Here is a 19,061-nt window from a genome sequence, read left to right on the forward strand (position 1 = left end):
TATTTTTCTCTCTGTTGTTCATGCTGGGTAAATCCCCTCCTGTTGATCCCTTCCAATGAAGTGTTGTTTATTTTTTAATTTATGTTACAGTATTTTTCAGTATTATTATTTCCATCTGATAGTTGCTGAGATTGAGCACTTTAAAACCTGAATGTAAGCTTCCTGGCAGTCAAAGTAAAACAGGAAATAAGAATCATACATCTTTCTCTCCAAGAAGTGGAAACACAATTCTCAGGGGTATCAGGGAATTTCCTAGATGAGCCCTTGGAGAAGTTTCTAACTATAAGAAGTGGACTAGAGGGGTAGCTCTCAGGATAACTAACAAGCAGTTTTGAATGTATTTCTCGATATCCCTTAGAGGGAAATATTGTAGTCTAAAAGAAAATCTAAGTGATTAGTTAGTTTCACATTACAGCCCCAATCACCACATTCAGTGGGGAGATTATTACTGAGGGAATAGACAATAATGTGCTGGGGAAGAGAAAGAGTTGTTTCAAAGAACCTCCAGGTCTAAGAGGAAGTAATTACATTATGATGGTTTAAAATATGTGGAATGGTGGCCGCTGCTTAAGTAACTTCTCAAGGGGGGGGGAAGACCCAATTTATCTTAATTAAGACACTTCCTAGCCTACCAGTTCTTTGAGGCACGGATGTCTACAGCTTCCTGACCAGGGCAGCAGAGGAAGAGAGCTCACTGGCAAGTTAACTGAATGAAATTACTGTGTTCAATATCCAGGGAGAGTTGAAATCATCGCTGAAGAGAAACAACTTGGGGGGTCTGAGCTTTTAGCAGTGGGGAGATTTAAAAACAAATCATGTCGTGAGACCTAGTGGGAAAAATGACTCGTCAAATATGGTTTTTCCTGGGTGGCCTTTGGTATCGAATGAGTGGGAAGATAAAATTGGGGAGAAGGTCATTAGGTTATAGTCTGATTGCACTACTTGGAAACCAAGCAAATGTCCTTTCTAGGAAAGTTGAGTATGGACAGTGATGTCAAAGTTGGAGAAACTGTAAAATTCATGAGGATGAATGGAGCAGATTTGGAAACTGGTGGTGTTGGGAGCACTTTGATCCAAGAGAATGGACAAATGGGAGAATGGGCACAGAGATGTAGGAACAAAAACACAAGAGTAAAGAGGGACACAGCTAATGCTCTAAGATGCCCTGTGACAAGTCAACTAGACAGAGTGCATTGTTGGAACTACTGCATCAATAAATGTTGTCAGGTAAAAGGGATGATTTAAAATGCCAAATATATAAATGAAGAAAATGTGGAGTAGGAACTGGCTTTAGGAAGGAAACTGAGTATGATAACACAGATCTCTCAAAGAGAAGCAAGGTAGAAAATCTAGAGCTCTAATAGACTTTGAATTTTGAAAGGCATCTCTCCTTCTGCTATAAGGAAAGATGATATAAATATGCAGATGGCATGAAACCCTGATATGCATAAATCAGAATTTTATTTTTCTATATCTTACTTTCTCTGCAATAGACCATTCCAACATGGTGATAGAAAGCTCAGGCAGTTCAAGATTCTCTGTCTTCCATCTTCCTGGTCTCCATCCCTTATAGGTTACTGGTGAGGGATCCGTTGCTTCAGTCTGCCAGTTGCTTTGTGATTCTTCCATGACATTCACGGAAATCATGACTTCCACTTTTATGACTACCATAACTCAAGAATCTTGCACAAATACAGTCTCCCCAGTACTGTCTGTCTAGATGTAGTCAGATGTTCACTCTGGAATCAGGGTTCTTCCCCAGGCTGCTAACCCGGGAAGCATTGTGCATGGCCTCTGGGATGCTCAGAGTCCTGTTCTACTCAGCTCCCCGCCATCAGTCCTTTGTGTTTCCAACCAGAGGTGGAATGGTGACACAGGGTGGGAGGAGGTATGCTACAGTTTCGTGGCATTTTTCTTAGCTACTTGTACCTGTCTGAAATCCTCACAATTTCTACAAAGGTTTTTTATTTTTGTAATCAACTAAGAATACTGGAGCTCTTTCTGGTCACGTTTGGGGGCTGGGCAGGGGGAGGGGTGCTGTTCCCATGCCTTTCCTAAAGCAATGAACATAAAACTTCTTAGCATCTTGAATATGTTGGAGGTGGAGGGGAGGGTGGAAGGAATTGGTTACATTTCTAAAATATTAAAACACCACAAATATCAAAGATGAAGAAAATGAGAGAAAGCCATAGTAAATAGTCTTAGTCCTGATCACCTATAAGTAGATGATGGTGGAGAGGGCTAGTAAAGTTAGAGAAAGAGAGGCACTGACAGGGGCGGGGAGGGAAGCTGAGAAGCTGGTGGTTAATAAAACTATTGGCTGAAGTCCAACTGAAGCCCCATGTAAGAAGCAGAAGCAGCACATATGGAGAAAACCAAAACTGTTGGTATGTCAGGCATGTAGAGGAGACTGAAAAGTTTATGAGTAATAATAAATGATCATAACAGCTAACCGGGATGGTAAATAGAAGTCTTGTGTTTTTGAGTAAGGAACACGTTTCTAAACTTGGAAGTAAAACAGAACTTCATAATGAGGAAGTTAAGGTGGAGGTTTGCAGGGCATCAGAAAGGTGAAGAAGTTTGTAACCATAGTACTGGAGAGGTCATAATTCCCTATTACTTTTCCATATTCTTATTATTTTATATAATGGGTTTTAACCTCACATAAGGAGGATCTAAGAAATGTTCATAACTTGATGGTCTGAAGATGAAACTATGGGCTGAAGGTACCAGTTATTTTTGTTCTCATTATAATTTGGAAGAAAGAAAGAAAAAGGTCAAAACTATATTGAAGAAAGAGTATGACTGTGGAGTGATAACACATGATTTCAAATACAGACTTAATTTCTCCTGTGTGATCTTAGATAAAGAAATAATTTATTTGTGTGATCCATGGTTGGGGGACTTCAGTAAGATTATGATCAGGTGCCTGACATGGAATTTTAAATATAGTAGAAGATCTATAAATGCAATTCATTTTTGTGACACCTTTATTTATTCAACAAATGTTTTAGAGCAGCCCATTTTGTGCCACAGAAAATATTAGTCAGCCTAGGCCACATTATGCTGCTATAATGAAGACCTCCTCCAAAAAAAATCTCAGCTGCTTAAATAAAACAAAAGTTTCCTTCTTTTACTAACTCAAAGTCTGCTGCATGTCTGGGTAGTTTTCCAGGGAAACTCGCTTCAATGCAGCAATCCAGACTGCCTCACTCTCTGACCATCTTAGGTCAAAGCAAGACTTCTGTAGGGATGACTGCTGCACAGATGGCTATCCGGAACTGCTCTTAGATATTTCTACCTGGAAGTGACACTCAACAATCAGCTTGTGACCCATTGGTCAGAACTAGCCCTGTGGCCTCCCCTGCTTCAAGGGGGAAAAAGTGGAGTCTTCTGTTTGACAAAAATGAGAAAAGAGCCAGTTATTGATGAATGTAAGTCATGTCTGCCACTCAAGCCACTGATTACTTGGTAATGAACAAAACAGACATTGCTTATGTTTTCCTCATGGAACTCTCAACCCAGAGTGACATGCTGCCAGGAAAGTGATAGCATCTGTAAAAAGCCAGCTTTCTACCCAGGTATAAAGTTGTGTGGGAAAATGGGAAAGGGTAGCCGTTGAGTACAAGTGATGAGTATGGAGAACTCAGCAATCCTCAATAAATATTTACTGAATGAATGTTAAGTGAGGAATAGGAAGAAATTCAGCTCTAAAAGACTAAATGGAAAGGCACAGAGAGAGAACAGATATAGAAGAAAAAAACACATGGAAACAGTTTATGCTTTTCAAATGTTCTGAATAATATTTGGGAATAAAAGCTGTTCTCGCTATATCTGCTGCTTCCAGGAAGCCTGAAATATTTCCGTGCTGGTCTCTTCTGCTGTAGTTGAGCTGTGGAGGACTGGGTTCCCAGCCAGACTGTTTCATTCTTACCTAGTCAAGAATGTAGGATTGTTGGGAAGCTTGGACTCTGGCTCTTCTGGAATGTTTTGTGATGAATCAAGTTTGCTGATAGGCAGCTGTCAAATGTAGAGGGGTCACAGGAAATGAGGAATTATGCTACTATAAATACTGAAAATGTTACAGAGTTAAGTGAAAATCCTGTGAATGCAGTTTTATGGCAGAATGTTAGAATTGGTTCCTTACAATATTAAAGTGATTTATACTTTTTAAAGTTTGTAAAAAATTATAGAAAGCATATAAAAAAGAAGCATTTATAATACAGTATAGAGATCAACCCTGTTAATACTTTGGTACAGTTCATCCCAAACTTTTTCTGGGCACACACATTCATTTGTCTTACAAAATAGAGCATATAATATACATTACTCTGTCACTTCCCTTTTACTTAACAATATTTCTTGAATATTCTCCATGTCAGAAAATGTACTTCTACAGCATTATTTTTAGTTACTGCATGGTGTTATATCATATGTATGCATCAAAATATACTTCTTTATCATCTTCATTCGGTTGATTACAGATTTGCCATTATAAACAACCCTGCAATGAATGTACTCTGACTGAATTTCTGTGCACCTCTACCTCTTCAATTATTTTATAGGGTAACTTTTCTAAACGGGAATTACTGGGGCAAACATTATATACATTTTAAGGTTGAAATATGTACATTACCAAATTGCCCTCTAAAATATTATTCCAATTATATTCCTACCAGCAATGAATGAGAGCTGAAGAGTGTTTAGGGAGCATGTAAGTCTACAAAGTGTTTATAGAGAATTGAATATATTATGAAACATGTGTTTACTTTTGACAGCTATTGGCAGACAAGGTGACAATATAATTTTGTAAGTCTCCCATCTTATTTTTAATGCTTTATGATAAATCATCAGTATGAGAACTTCACATTAGATTTCTTAGAAAGGAAGTTAATACAGATTCACATGTTCTGCTAAATGGGCTCGTTAATATCATGGGAGCTGGCATAAGACCCATGGATGGTCCTTTGGATATGTGGAATGGGTTCCTTGCTGCACAAAAAGTACTGAGCTCTGCCACTGGCCTTGTTGTATGTCTGGGGCTAAATACTTGTGTTCATCTTTCATGATTTCTGAATATTAGGCTATTCCCACTTTTTCTATAGAGAAAATTGAGAAAAACTTTTGGATAAATGGACTATTTAAACTTTGAGGGACATAGAAGACATAGTCAGGTGTCTACTTACATGCTTTAAAACACGTCATGTAGAGTATTTTTAGAAGTATTGCTCTTTTCCCACCCTTATATTTCATCAAGCAGTTTTAATCCGATAGCCCCTCCAATGGATTCTGACTTCAGAGTGGTGCCACCTTTTCAGCTGGCATGCTGCCATCCTTGTCACCTGGAATTCAGTCTGAGGGGTGCGAGCTCCAAGACTTGTGAGGTTCCATGATGCCATCACTGGGAATCTTTCCCCGAACTGTAAAAACCCACTTACTGGTCTTGATCTTCAGTAATCACTATTAGTTTTTTAGTGATCTTTGAAATGTTTTTGACATATCCAACTCTTTGAATTGTTAGGTCACATCTCCCAAATAATTACTAACCCAGTATTACAAGGGGAGGCCCAAACCCCACAATTTATTTATAAAACATGTGTATTTATTCTTATATGTTTAAACTTCAGTCACCTTTAGAGTACTCTCCATTTGATGTAACACACCCATCAAGACATTTTTTCCCACTGCTCAAAACAGTTTTTGAACTCATCAATTCTGATGCTTCTTAGTGCTTCTGCCTTTTTTTGTTTCACCATTTCCACATCACCAAAATGTTTCCCTTTGAGCACTCTTTTCATCAGGGAAAACAGCAAAACGTTGCTCAAGATGAGATCGGGTGAATGGGGCCTGAGGGTCATGCTGGTTTTGGTCAAAAACTGCTGAACACTCAGTGCAGTGTGGGCAGGTGTACTTGTAAATCACCCATTATGAAATGGGCAAATGCATTGAAAGAGTCTTCAAAAAAAAATTCACTGAATCCGAACAAAGCTTCTCACGACAATGCCAGCTGGTACATGGATACAGATGGGCTCCTAGAACAGTCAGGTAGTGGGGGAGCTCTGTACTACAAGGGGCCCACTTTCTAGAAGATAATTCCAGTTTTTTAGGAGTCCCCCCTCATATATTAAATTCCTTTGTTTCCTTTTTTTTTTTTAAGTCAGTGTACAGATTCACTGTTAAAAGCATCCAAAACTCTCATCAGTAGATGCTGTTTCAGGTTAATGCAACTTCCCTAAAGAGTACTTTGTTCAAAATAAAGTAATTGATAGGGTGCCTGGTGTTATGGGAAACTTTATAAGGATTTTAGTACAAAGTGCCTCTATTTCTCAGAGATTTTGGGGAAAGAAAAATCTCACCTTACATTCCTCTGTATCTTACAGCTTTAACAAAAAGAGAGGAGATTCATGCAAATCTCCTTTGTGTTCTTATGCAGAGTAATTATTGAATATGAAAGCTTTTGTCCACCAATAAAAATATCTTGAAAATACAGTAGGATTGTAATGCATTTATCTCATATAGGAACACTGAAAATATAGGTTCATAAAGCCTGCTGCTTTGAAAACACACTGGAATCTTTTCAGAACTATAGCTTTTACCCTATTAAAACTCTTCCTAACCCCAAATCACATCTACTTTTACTTTAATACAAAACAAATAAACAAAACTCTAGCAGGAAATATTTAGAATAGACACTCTCTTGGGGATCCATAGCCAAAATTTTTGGAATTCAAAATGAAAAACTTAGAGAACTGAGTGGCTAAATTTCCTTCCCTATAGTATTACTCCCTCATTAAGATATATTATGTTATATTGTTTCCATTCTTTTCATCTAAGGATTTCCAAGAGAATCAGACTGAAAGAACATACTACAAATTAAGTGGCAACTATTTGATTGATATGGTTGAGATAGCATATGGTGTACTCTTTACTCTCTCTGTTTTGAGTCTTTGTTCGTGCCCACAGCAGCGGTGTGTGTGAGAACTATCCAAAAACTTCCCCGTGGTACATATATTTAATCTGCATCATCTTCAAAAGGGAAGAGCACTTTGCTGTTGCATTCTTTATTATTTGAAGTAAATCAAGCTCAGAGATACAGAGCTTAAAATAGTTACTGAATTCCAGTTCTAAAAGAATTTACAATTCCATGAGATCAGAAATGCCATTTTAAAATGTTAATCAGAAGATGCATTTGTTTTAATTCTTGATACTGAAAATATTGACTGAATTGTGAATTAACACGTTTAGGGTTGCAGATGTCATTTTTCATGAGATTTCCTGAATGATGTAATTTTCATATTTCATATCGCAGTTTGATCAATTTACAGATTTATTTTACATAATTAGTTGGTAAATGAAAAATTAAATTGCTGATATATAACTATTTCTCTGTAATATAGAAAATAAGTTAAAATTCTGAATTACAAATTAAAAACAAATATTTTGAAGACATCTGGTCCACATCTGTCTGAAATAAGATCATTTAAAACAGTGTAATTAAATACAAGAAATACTAGAATATTCACACCTTAGAATGTAAAAAATAACTCATTCCATTTTAATGTGATTTCTTGAATTGGTGAATTTTTTTTAAATTTTAGTGCCCTTTAGCCTCTCATTCTGTTATTACAAAGAAGACTGACAAGCTAAACAACAATAATCCATGGTTTTCAAAACCTCCATGAAATGAAAGAATTATATTTATTACCATTCTTTTATGTGTTGACTAACCTCCACTCCTAAGTTAATACTCAGTAGACTTAGACTCAGGCCTATCCCCTTTTGATGTATTTATTATTCTCCATTCAATTATTTAAAATGAGAGATTAGTGAGAGAGTCTGTAATCTCACTTCCTAAATTGCGCCTTCCTTGTGGGCATAGAGGAGCTCGGTAAATGCCAGAGGAAGGTATTCACCCACATGGAAACACAAAGCAACTTTGGTACCCTCTCATGATCAGCAGAGAGTCATCCTATGAAGACTGGTCTTTTGTTAAAAACCTGTGTTAAGTGGGAAATTAACCATTTTACAGGCAAGGAAACTATACTAGGTTTTCTACAGTTTAACCAAAAAATGTGAAACACGTGATAGATTTTTCCTTTAATAAAAGGCCACAGAGCCTTAACACTTCAATAGGACTGGCTTTTTGATACATGACAGAAAAATAATATTTATGAAAAAACTCAGTGCTGATGCTACAATAAAAGGTGATAGGGAGAAATCTCTACTTGGATGCCAGAGGCTCTCCTAACAATAGACCATGGAAGGAATTGATACTGTAAGAAGTGAAACACTTTTCCTCACACATACCCTAAGGTATCACAAATTATATTCTATGTATTTATTTCCAGGGAGCATGATAAAGATCCAGAAACTTTTTTAAAGATATTAATGCATCTTAAGGACTTAGGACTTAATTTCCATGTATCTGTCCTTGGAGAAACCTTCACAGATGTCCCAGGTATGTATTTTGAATTTTTTCATGTGTATTTTTATAGATGACATAAGCTCTACAACTTAAGTATTAATTTCCATGTTTCCCTTTGTTAGAATAATCAAGATGAGCACTGTTAACCAAAAGATTATACGATGGCATTAAAGTGGGATTCAATTAAAAAAATACTTAAGTAAGCATTCTTTGATTTAAGTTGAGAACGTGAAGTCATCTCTTTTATCAAATATAGTTTATACAATGCATCTAGATGTAAATACAATATATTGCTTTAGGCATCTTAACACTTAAGGAAAGTGGAAATTTGTAATTGGATGTACAACCTCTCACCTCTGGGGTCATTGGCTTGAATCCTACTCACAGTAGTAATGACTGAAATACATTACCATCTGTTAGGTGGCCTATGTAAAGCATTTGGCACCAAATTTGTAATGTAGAGTAGACCACAGTCCATATTATTCTTGTCATTGGTCTATCCCTTTCTATTGAATTTTTAAAAACCAACAAAAATCCTAAACACTTGTTTTCATTTTTTTTAAGCTTTGCATGTTCAGCGTTTTTTCTTAACTCCAAATACACAGATAACAAAAGTTCATAAATGACCTTTACTATTGTGCATGACAACTCTTAAAGACCACTTAAAGTTTACTCTCTCTTAGCATGTATTTCTTGACCCTGGTTCATTGCTGAGAACTACACCTAGTCTGTACCTCTGCAGCCTCATCAGATATGGCTCATCCTCTGCCCACTGGGATGGTGGACATCTACCTTTCTTCAGTTCCTTCAAGGCCCCAGGCTTCCTTAGCCTTTTGGACATTTGCCTATTTGTTTCTATTTTATCCTTTTGATCTTAGCTCAGGGGCATACTCTTTCAAGATATGAAGCTTTATCGTGGTCTCATTGCACCCTATACTTTTACTTCACGGTGCTTGCCTCACTTTCTAATCTTAGAATTATGTGTAATTTTTTATCTTATTCCCCTACACACTTACACACATGCACACACACACTGGGACATCATTGCTTTACAGGGTCATGTCTATCTTGTTCTTTGCTATACCCCAAAGCCAAGTGCAGTGCCTGGCACAGTTCTGGAGCTCAGTGACTATTTGTTGGATTAATGGGTAAAAATAATGTAAACTCCAGCCCTAGCTGGCGTAGCTCAGTGATTGAGCATGGGCTGCGAACCAAAGGGTTGCAGGTTCGATTCCCAGTCAGGGCACATGCCTAGGTCACAGGCCACGGCCCCCAGCAACTGCACATTGATGCTTCTCTCTCTCTTTCTCCCTCCCTTCCCTCTCTAAAAAATAAATAAATAAATAAATAAAATCTTTTAAAATAATAATAATAATAATAATAATAATAATAATGTAAACTCCCTGCCCTCATGCAATTTAGTATTTTTTTAAGATTTTATTTATTTATTTTTTTAGAGAGGGAAGGGAGGGAGAAAGAGAGAGAGAGAAACATCAATGTGCAGTTGCTGGGGGTCGTGGCCTGCAACCCAGGCATGTACCCTGACTGGGAATCGAACCTGTGACACTTTGGTTTGCAGCCTGCACTCAATCCACTGAGTTATGCCAGCCAGGAAGCAATTTAGTCTTGTTGAAGAGGAAACACTTGTGCATAGCACAAGAAACAGAGAGTGAAACACAAAATAATATAATTATATATCAGTACTGGCATATGTTGTTTTATGTGGAATATTAATTGAATGGCCAAAGGATTAGGATATGCCAAAAGCAGAAACAACTCGGACAAAGTATATGGAAGCAAACATTTTAGATATTTAAATGAGAAAACAATTTCAGAGATTAATGCTGTGAGGTCCCTAATCTAACTAGACTAAGAGATTCAGCATGTAGACCTGAATAAATAAGTAATATGTACCTTACATAGGTAGGATAGCGCCAAAATATGGAGGATCTTGATAACCAAAGTAGATTAGGTAAAGGTAAAAAAATAAGGAGCCCAGATCTGGCACAGGGAAAAAATTGATGGAACTGTATTTTAGGCAAGTTTATCATGCATTGGTTTGTAGACAGAATCACAAGAAGACTCTACAGTGGTCATCCAAGTGTGATGCTCTGAGGTCATGACTGAGAGATTAGTGAGGGTGCTGTGTGAGAGAGAGATTCTCAAGGCAAACACAGAAAAGAATTTGACTGGTGGATGGCTGTAAAGAAAGAAGGAAGGAAAAATCAGCTCATTTGCAAAACCGCTGAGTTTGGTTGTGTTTGTGCCACTTTGAGGTGTTGATGCCTGGACCAAAAGGTGGCCGCAGGATGGCCCCGCAGAAGGCTTCGGAGGCAGCTTTACTGTTGAGTGGTTTTAGGCCACCACTGCAAACAAGACTAGGATTTCACTCAAAAGGCCATGTTCTTGGGATCATAGTCCTTCCTCCCACACATTAACATTGAGCTGTTTAGGGCAGTATGAACGGTTGAAAGTCAGGTGGGGAGCCGTTAGGGGCCCAAGTACTGTGTGCTTAATAATTACAAGCCCAATCTTACTGTATTACTCACATTGGCTTCACTTCAACACACACTTACTGAACATCATGGAAGGGAGATTCCAAGGCAAACAGGACTCAGTCTCCACCCTCAGGGCCCTCTGCCTTGGGGAGACACATATATAATTAACAGGTACCTAGGATGCTGTGAAATAATTATGGCATGCTGGGGAAGCCCATTGGAAGGGGCATCATGTTATCTACACACACGCTTGTGCCTCCTAGCCTCACTGGGGCTCCTTTCTACTCTAGTCTGTGGTCTATCTGTGCCATTTCAAATGTGAATTGACTCCCTTTATGGGTACATCTCTTCCCCCTGCACCATAAAAGGAGCCCAAGCTGTTGTATGGATGGATGAGCCTGATAACTTTCCAGGTTGCGCTTCTAAAAGCCACTTTGCCAGGCTTTCCTCCTGAGGCTTCCTAATAGGCCATCCTTTGTAAATTCTGCCCTTCTTGTCACCAGGCTGGTTAATTTCACAAACGCTTACTGTATGCCAAGCATTGTTCTAAGCATTGTTCTCCATTTTTCTCAGGTGGAGAAATTGAGGCACAGAGAAATTAAGTTAGGTAATACTTTAACCACTATTTTATGCTACCTTTCCATGTTGTTGTTTCCTGACGCAGTTCTCTAAGTTAAAACATTTTTTTCCCTAAGTCACCATCCAACACTTCTCAAACCAAGTTGCCCAGCAGGCATACACTTGCCTGCTGTGTCTTCTAGGTGCTACATTAGCCAATCTGAAACCCATGTCGTGAAACCAACTTACATACTGCTCCACATTGGCCAGAAGAATTTCTCTCCACGCTGCTAGTGTTTGTAAGGCAGTGGTTTTCTTGTAAATACCTGTTATAATGATTAGCATGCTATGAATTGCTCCTATTTATTGAAAGTTTGTTTATTACTTGGTCCTTTTTTAGGTTATTTTATGTAATGCTCTGGATAAGCCCAATGGAATGGGTATTATTTTCCCGTCTGTTAGCTTTTCTAGAAACTGAGACTCTGAAAGCGTAAGTCCCATTAATTGCATTGCTTAGGTGAGTCAGGCTTTTCTCCTTTGCATACAAGCACACAAGTATTGAAAAACCAAGACATATATGATGGCAAGACCACTAATTACTCTTCTATTCTTTTCTAATTGAGGTATGGTTTACATGTAACATTGTACAAGTTGCAGGTGTCACCATATGACTGTTTGCTACACAGCTGGGGCTCAGACCTGTCACATCGTCTTTTCTTTGTGGCAAGAACATTAAAGATCTATTCTCTCAGAAACTTTGAAACCCATAATGCTGTATTGTTGACTAATCACTATTAGATCTCCAGAATTTATTCTTCTAGTTGCAAGTTTACACATTAAGACTCTTTATCCAACAGATAAAGATAAAGATAAAGATAAAGTTCTTCCTTCTCCACAGAACTCTCAGGGAAGCCAGCACTTATCTGAGTAATGGCATTAGTGCCAGTGAGTTGTCGTGCCCTTCCTGGTGAGGCAAACTCCATTAATTTTTTTGAAAAATGCTAAAACTAGTAATAGAGTACCTTTGTGGAGCCTCCATACCGTTAATTATTTTCAAGTACGTTTTAAGTATTTTTAAATTATATTGTGACGTCTTTGTAGTCCTTTTATGAAGAATGACATACGTTAAGAATATTGATTCTAGTTTTCAGCGACATAGTCCATAGCTCTTTGGTATCATTCTTTCACTTTACAGAAGAGGAGAGAGATCTAGGAGAGTAACTATTCTGGGATCTCACAGCTGGGTGCAGTGTGAGACAAGGGCAGAAGATGGTGGTAGGTTAGGAGGAGAACCTGGGAGTCGGCCTCCACATCCCTCCTCATTCCTGTATGTGTTTATTATTTTTTTTTTAAATATCTGCTTTGTGTTAAGCACTGAGCTAGACATTTAGGACAAAATGGTAAATAAAGCTGACATGTTCTGTGATGTTTGCAACTTATAGTCTCATTCCAGTGCTTTATTCATTACTTACTAGAACACTCCTTTAAAACGTTAGAACTGACATTTATTGAACACTTAACATGTGCCAGGTACTGTCCTAAGCCCTTTATGCTTTGTGTCACTTACTCTTCACAACTGCCCTGAGAATTAGGTGCTATTGTGATTACCATTTACAGCTGAGAAAACTAAGGCACAAGAAGCTTAAGTCACTTGCCTGAAATCACCCATCCATCCAATTCTGAAGCCTCAGTGCAGACCTTGTCAGTCCGCCTCCAGTGCCATAACTCAGCTGATACTTCTGTGTGTAAGTCTACAAAGTCACCCATGTTTTACAAGCAAGAGGACAGGAGGTGATATGGTGGGGAATTCCTGGCCACTCGTGTGAAATCACTTTCAGTGGGAAGTTTAAACACACACACACATAAAACTTCAAATTCATTTCCTAAACATCTTTTTCTTTAAATATTAAAGTAAACTCCCTCTTTTATTTTCCATCTGGAATCATCACCAAAAAAGGTGTCAAAAACAATATGAAGTGCAAAGTTATCCCAAATAATTCTTGGCATATATTTACTGTTCAGTAAATGTTATTTGAATGGATGGAAGAAGGAGATTGGAGTAATAGAATAATATAATTTATATAATATATCAGGTATATAGAAATCTACAATGAAACAATTTGCAAATACTAGACAGTTAGTGAATGAAACTAGAGAACCCTGAGACTTAAGGAAGTTCTGAGTTTATGTCACATTTCCTGTTTTAATATAGGTGACCTTGATTCAACATAAATCTATTTTTCAGTCTTTTTCTCATCTGTCAGCTCTTACATCAGTCAGAATAAGTTGAATTGTGCTAACAGGTAACCTTAATATCTCAGTGGCTTAAAACATGTAAGATTTATTTCTTATTCATGCTATATGTTTATTGCAGGGGAGCAGCAGTGTTGTGCTCTCATGGCCACTCAAGGGACTTAAGGCTTCAGAGGGAGCCAAGCTAGCATCATCTCAAACATCACCAGTCCCCAAGCCAGATGGAAGAGAAAACTCAGTATCTATTCAGTGCCCTGGCCTAAAAGTAACATAGGGCCTCACTCGACTCATTGGCCAGAGCTTGCTGCAAGGCGCTGCCCAACCATAAAGGGGGCCAGGAAATTCAATCCCACTTTGAGCCCACAATTAGCAGAGCAGAAATATTTGGTAAGCTGCACTATTGACCACAATAGTTCTTCAATATGCATCATGTTCTGCGGCTCATTAGAGAGAAAGAACAAGCTTATCCGAAATGTCTGCCTTAGTCTGGGGGAGTGTCTCCTAGCCGAGTAAAGAACTCTTAACAAATATTAAAGTATGGCCCACAGTCTTCTTGCTAGAGACTACCCAGCTGGTGTCTGAGACACATCTAACAACCGAATCCCATAAGACAGAGCAGATACAAAGTCAAAGGTGATCTGTGTCGGAATGGAGTTAATTATCACTTACTGGTGACATGACATTTTGGACAGCACTGGTGTCAATCAGGAGTGGTTTTGCCCTCTACCCCCAGGGGACACTTGGCAATATCCAGAGACATTTCCGTTGTTACAACTGTTGCGGGGAGGACGTCGCTGGCATCTAGTGGGTGAGGCCAGGCATGCTTCTAACCATCTCACAGTGCATAGGCCAGCTCCTACAACAATGACAACAAAACCACCCAACCTACAATGTCAGCAGTGCCAAGACTGAGAAATTTTGATTTATAGGAACTGAAGTCAGAAGAGCAGGTTTGGAACTGGGTCCTGTAGCTTTCCTGGTTAACCTCAGTCAGTCCATCAGTGCAATACAGAGGAGGCGGTGGGAAGGAGGGATAATGAAACTACCTTCCTTGTCCACCTCAGTGAGTTAATGAGGATTTCTGCACAATTAGATAATCTGGGGGGAAAGCACTTTCTAAACTACTATGCACATTTTATTGTAAGACTCATGTACTCCCCCCCAAGTTTGTATATGGACTGAGTCTTTAATGCATCTTGGATCCAGAGAAAACATTAACGATGCTAAAGTTCATTCTTGCCATTACTTAAATTACTTTAAATCCAGAAAATTGAAAGGTCACTCGGCTACATAAAGCATCCATCAGACTCCATATTACAAATGAGCCAAAAGCCGACAAGCTCCTCAATGCAAATATTTGAGTTTTGGAGAGTTCTCATGACAAGGTCACATTGTTAGCCCTTGAGATGGTTTAAAAAAAAAAAAAGCAAATGCTTAAGATATTGAATCAATGGAATGTGTTTGTATACTTAATAATTTCCCACAAATGATAATTCTAAACAAAATATTTTTTTCCTGTGACGAGCCAAAACCTTACATCAGGGTTGTTCTTTCCCGACTGCAGCCAAGGTGGGAGGAGTATTGAGCTCTAGGCATTAAAATGGGGGAGGGGGTGGCAGAAGGGTTGCAAGGAAAGTAAAAGCCTGAACTACAGTTTTGGCAGACAGAAGTCCTTCTGGTTCACCTTTAATTTGAGGTTAAAAACAGTATGTGGAAGGCTTCTGGTTAGTATCAGGCATGACAATGGTCATTACTGTGAACTTGGTATACTCCTGATCCTTAGCTCCGGAGTCAAATGTTGGATAATTATGCAACATTTTCCTCCCCTCCCATCTCCCTTTCCACTCAGCTCCCAGCTACAATCTCAGTTTTAGCAGAGCAGCTACATTTGTGGGAAATAACAGGAAGGTTCTAGGAACCCAAGCAACTTATAAAGGTATAACCTTTTGCTACAAAGGGAATCCAGCAGAAGGAAAGTTATTAATATATTGATCAGTGTTGAATTAGAAGATGATTATATAGGTGATGAATAAATGTGCCCATAAGATTAAATAAACTCATTTACTGTAAACCTTACCCTTCCCCAAACCAATTCATTTTCCTTTTTTTTTTTTTAATTTATTGCTATCTACTCCTTCCTCAATAGAAGGACTTAAGTACTTGCTGAGTTCCTATTGCAGTCTCATACCACATTGTAGATGCCAACAGGAGAAGTCCACGATTCCTTCTCTCTAGAAGCTTACTGTTTGGGAAGCAAAAAATATTTTTGTAATTATACTTTATTATACTATACCCTTGTTTATATTGTAACATTTTCAAATAATTTTGAATACAGTATGTTATAACTCTTACAAAAATCTGGTGACTAGATAAGTATTAACACCTATCATTTATAGCTAATGAAATGATTTATATTGGCCCCACTCAGGTAGCATGAATCTGAGATAGATTCTCAGTAGACAGAGCCAATTTCACATTATTCTTAGAAATCAGCGTGTAGTTATTGTCCTAAGAATATGATGGAGAAAGTCAGTTCCCCAAGAACCTGATTTAAAACTGAAGTCTTCTATCTCCCAGTTCTTTGGTGGAGAAAACAAAAATATGATGGGAAAGTGAGGACAATTCAAATAAATGTAGATATAGCCTGGGCTGGTGTAGCTCAGTGGATAGTCTGTGAACCAAAGGGTTGCTGGTTCAATTCCCAGTCAGGGCACATGCCTGGGCTGCAGGCCAGGTCCCCAGTAGGGGGCTTGAGAGACACAACCACACATTGATGTTTCTCTTTCTCTCTTTCCCTTCCCCTCTCTCTAAAATTAAATAAAATCTTTATTAAAAAAGAACCAATAAATGTAGATATACATGCTCCTGATAGGAAAGAATAAATACTATAATTAAAATAACAATATCTCTTAAAGTACTTGATGAATTTAACAATATTCCAGTTAAGATACCAGAATATTACTTTATATCTGCACACAGTAGTACTAAAATTCATACTAAATAAATACATAAATGATTAGAATAGCAAAGAACTCACCAACAAAGGACTAGTGAAGATAAACATGTCCTACAAGAATCAGAACATGTATAAAGTGATAACTTTTAAAAGAGTACCTTACAGAATAAAAAACATGAAAGTAGAAAAATGGGCAAAAATAGAGAATTCAGAAATAGGCCCAACTTGTATATGAATTTAAAATCCAACAAAGTTAGGATAAAATTTAATATACTTATTTCAGCTCTAAAATGTAATAATTTTAGTGAAAACAAGAAATTGAATAAAATAAGTACTATGCAATAAAGACAACAAAACAAAAATTCATATAAGAAACTTAAGTATAGATTTTAAATGTATATTATAGAAAAAGGATTGCAAAAGCACCAACATACTATAAATACAATAACTTACTGAACTCTCATTCTGTGCCAAGCGCCAAGGTAGGTCTTTCGCTCTGGCATCTCATTGTAAATCACAGCAGCCCCCTCAGTAGGGGCAGTTACTATCCCCTGTGGATGGTGAAGACACTAAGACTTAAGTTCAATACCTCGCCCCAAATCGTACAGCTAATGCATAATAGGGATGATTATACCTGAAGAAATAATACTAAATTTTAGGGGGGAAATCTTTCATTTCCCTAGTAATGAAATAAATGTAAATGCGAAGAATTTATGGAAAAGCAGCTGCATCATCCAAAGCAATAAAAGTAAAGGCATGCCCTCAGACTGGCCAGCTTACGGGGAGCACATGCCCAGATGGGGACGACAGTGTAGTGTGTTTTACCTGAGCCATGTGGAGGGCCATACCTTGTGTTTGACTCAGCATTTTTACGCCAGCCAATGGAAGCCATGGAAGTAATTCCCATGACTCATTCTAGTTTCTGCTGCCTCCTTCCCCAGTCGTTAGCCTCATCTTCTGGGGCCGTGAATCCTGCAACAGGTTCAGATTGGTCTCCAGGCCTTTGGACACTTGATATTCAGTTCATCCACTTACTGTTGCCACTCTTCTTTCTGAACCCAGACCACCCAAGAAGAGAATCCCAGTAGGATAACAATACTAATAAGACTGTGTCTGAGATTTTCTGCAGGATGAACTTAAATTTCCTTTGTAGCAAATGAGATTCTTCGAACTACCACCCCAGCCAAATCCATCTCTGCCATTTTCTGACTATGTCTGTACATTTACGTACCTCCATGTTTTATGTGATGTGTTGCTTAAATTCTGCTTCTGTCTACATAACCACATACACACCCTTTCTCATCCGGCAAAATCCCAACTCCAGCTGCGCTTCCCTTTCCCTTTCTGATTGCTTACAACACCCAGAATCATTGCATCAGTTGAAAAGCATATATTGCTCTGCACCGTGACCAGTTGGCACTGGACTGCCATTAGGGACCATGGTGTAACTGATCGGAAGACGCCTTGTGGGTGAAGAGAGCAACTTCTGAAACAGAGACACTACACAGAGCAGGAGTCAGCAATACTCCCAGTTAGCAGGTTGGGCTCCCCTCACCCAGATCTCATTAACACCCCTGACAAGAGTGGTGCTCCCATTCCATGGCGAGAAGCTCTCTTTTCCTTCCTCAGGAAAGGTTTATGAACTCAGCCACTTCCCTTGCCTCCCAAATGCTCAGGACACTCACCAAACACAAATAACTGGTAACAACTGACTCCAGTTGCTCAGTGTGTCCTGTGAGAATGGGTCTTTGTTCCACGATCACTCCCAGGCATGTCATCCCCTGGCAAGACCAAACTTCAGGCCTGCTTGAAGTCTACTCCTGCAGCTTCTGTAAGGGGAATATTTATCTTTTATACTGAAACTGGAAAATTCAGAGCAACTCTCAAGGCAAGATCATTTATCCTTCCTACCAGGGGAAGACCACGAAGATAATATGTTCTGGAATACAACTCCCAAAACATCTCTCAAGAAATTGTTCTCAGAAGTTATAACGATGAAAACATTACTGAGGAAAAATGTTCTTTCATTTTCATAAACTGTCCTCGAAGTTTATGGGAAATGTGCACTTGGGAATGACAAAAGGAAATAGATAAATTAATTAAATAATGGATGGGAAAAGGTCAAGACATTGATAAACCAATAGGAAATTAGAAACAGACCCTAATTTTAAAAGCTTGTAAATGTATATACGACTACAGGTTGATAGATAGGAGGCCTAGCTTGTGGCTCTTCTACATTGCTTTGGTACTTTATCTTTTTAATTTCGACAGTTGTGTATGGTCACGATGTGGAGTGTGGTATAGTCAACATAGTGTTTGCCCCCATAAGGGGCTATGGGGGAAGGCCTGCCTGTTTTACAAATTCATGTTT

The 19,061-nt window shown here is 38.4% G+C and overlaps 1 protein-coding gene across 16 annotated transcripts in view; it reads left to right on the forward strand.

The window, feature by feature from the left end:
• GTDC1 (glycosyltransferase like domain containing 1) overlaps positions 1-19,061 on the forward strand; it is a 388,750-nt gene that overhangs the window by 354,654 nt on the left and 15,035 nt on the right. For all 16 annotated transcript variants that reach the window (XM_036023527.1, XM_036023526.1, XM_036023525.1 and 13 more), the window contains one exon: positions 8,349-8,458. In XM_036023527.1, the coding sequence (XP_035879420.1) occupies positions 8,349-8,458 (110 nt within the window). The remainder of the gene's footprint in view (positions 1-8,348; positions 8,459-19,061) is intronic.

The sequence above is a fragment of the Phyllostomus discolor genome, chromosome 4, assembly GCF_004126475.2.
Source record: "Phyllostomus discolor isolate MPI-MPIP mPhyDis1 chromosome 4, mPhyDis1.pri.v3, whole genome shotgun sequence".
Lineage (NCBI taxonomy): Eukaryota > Metazoa > Chordata > Mammalia > Chiroptera > Phyllostomidae > Phyllostomus > Phyllostomus discolor.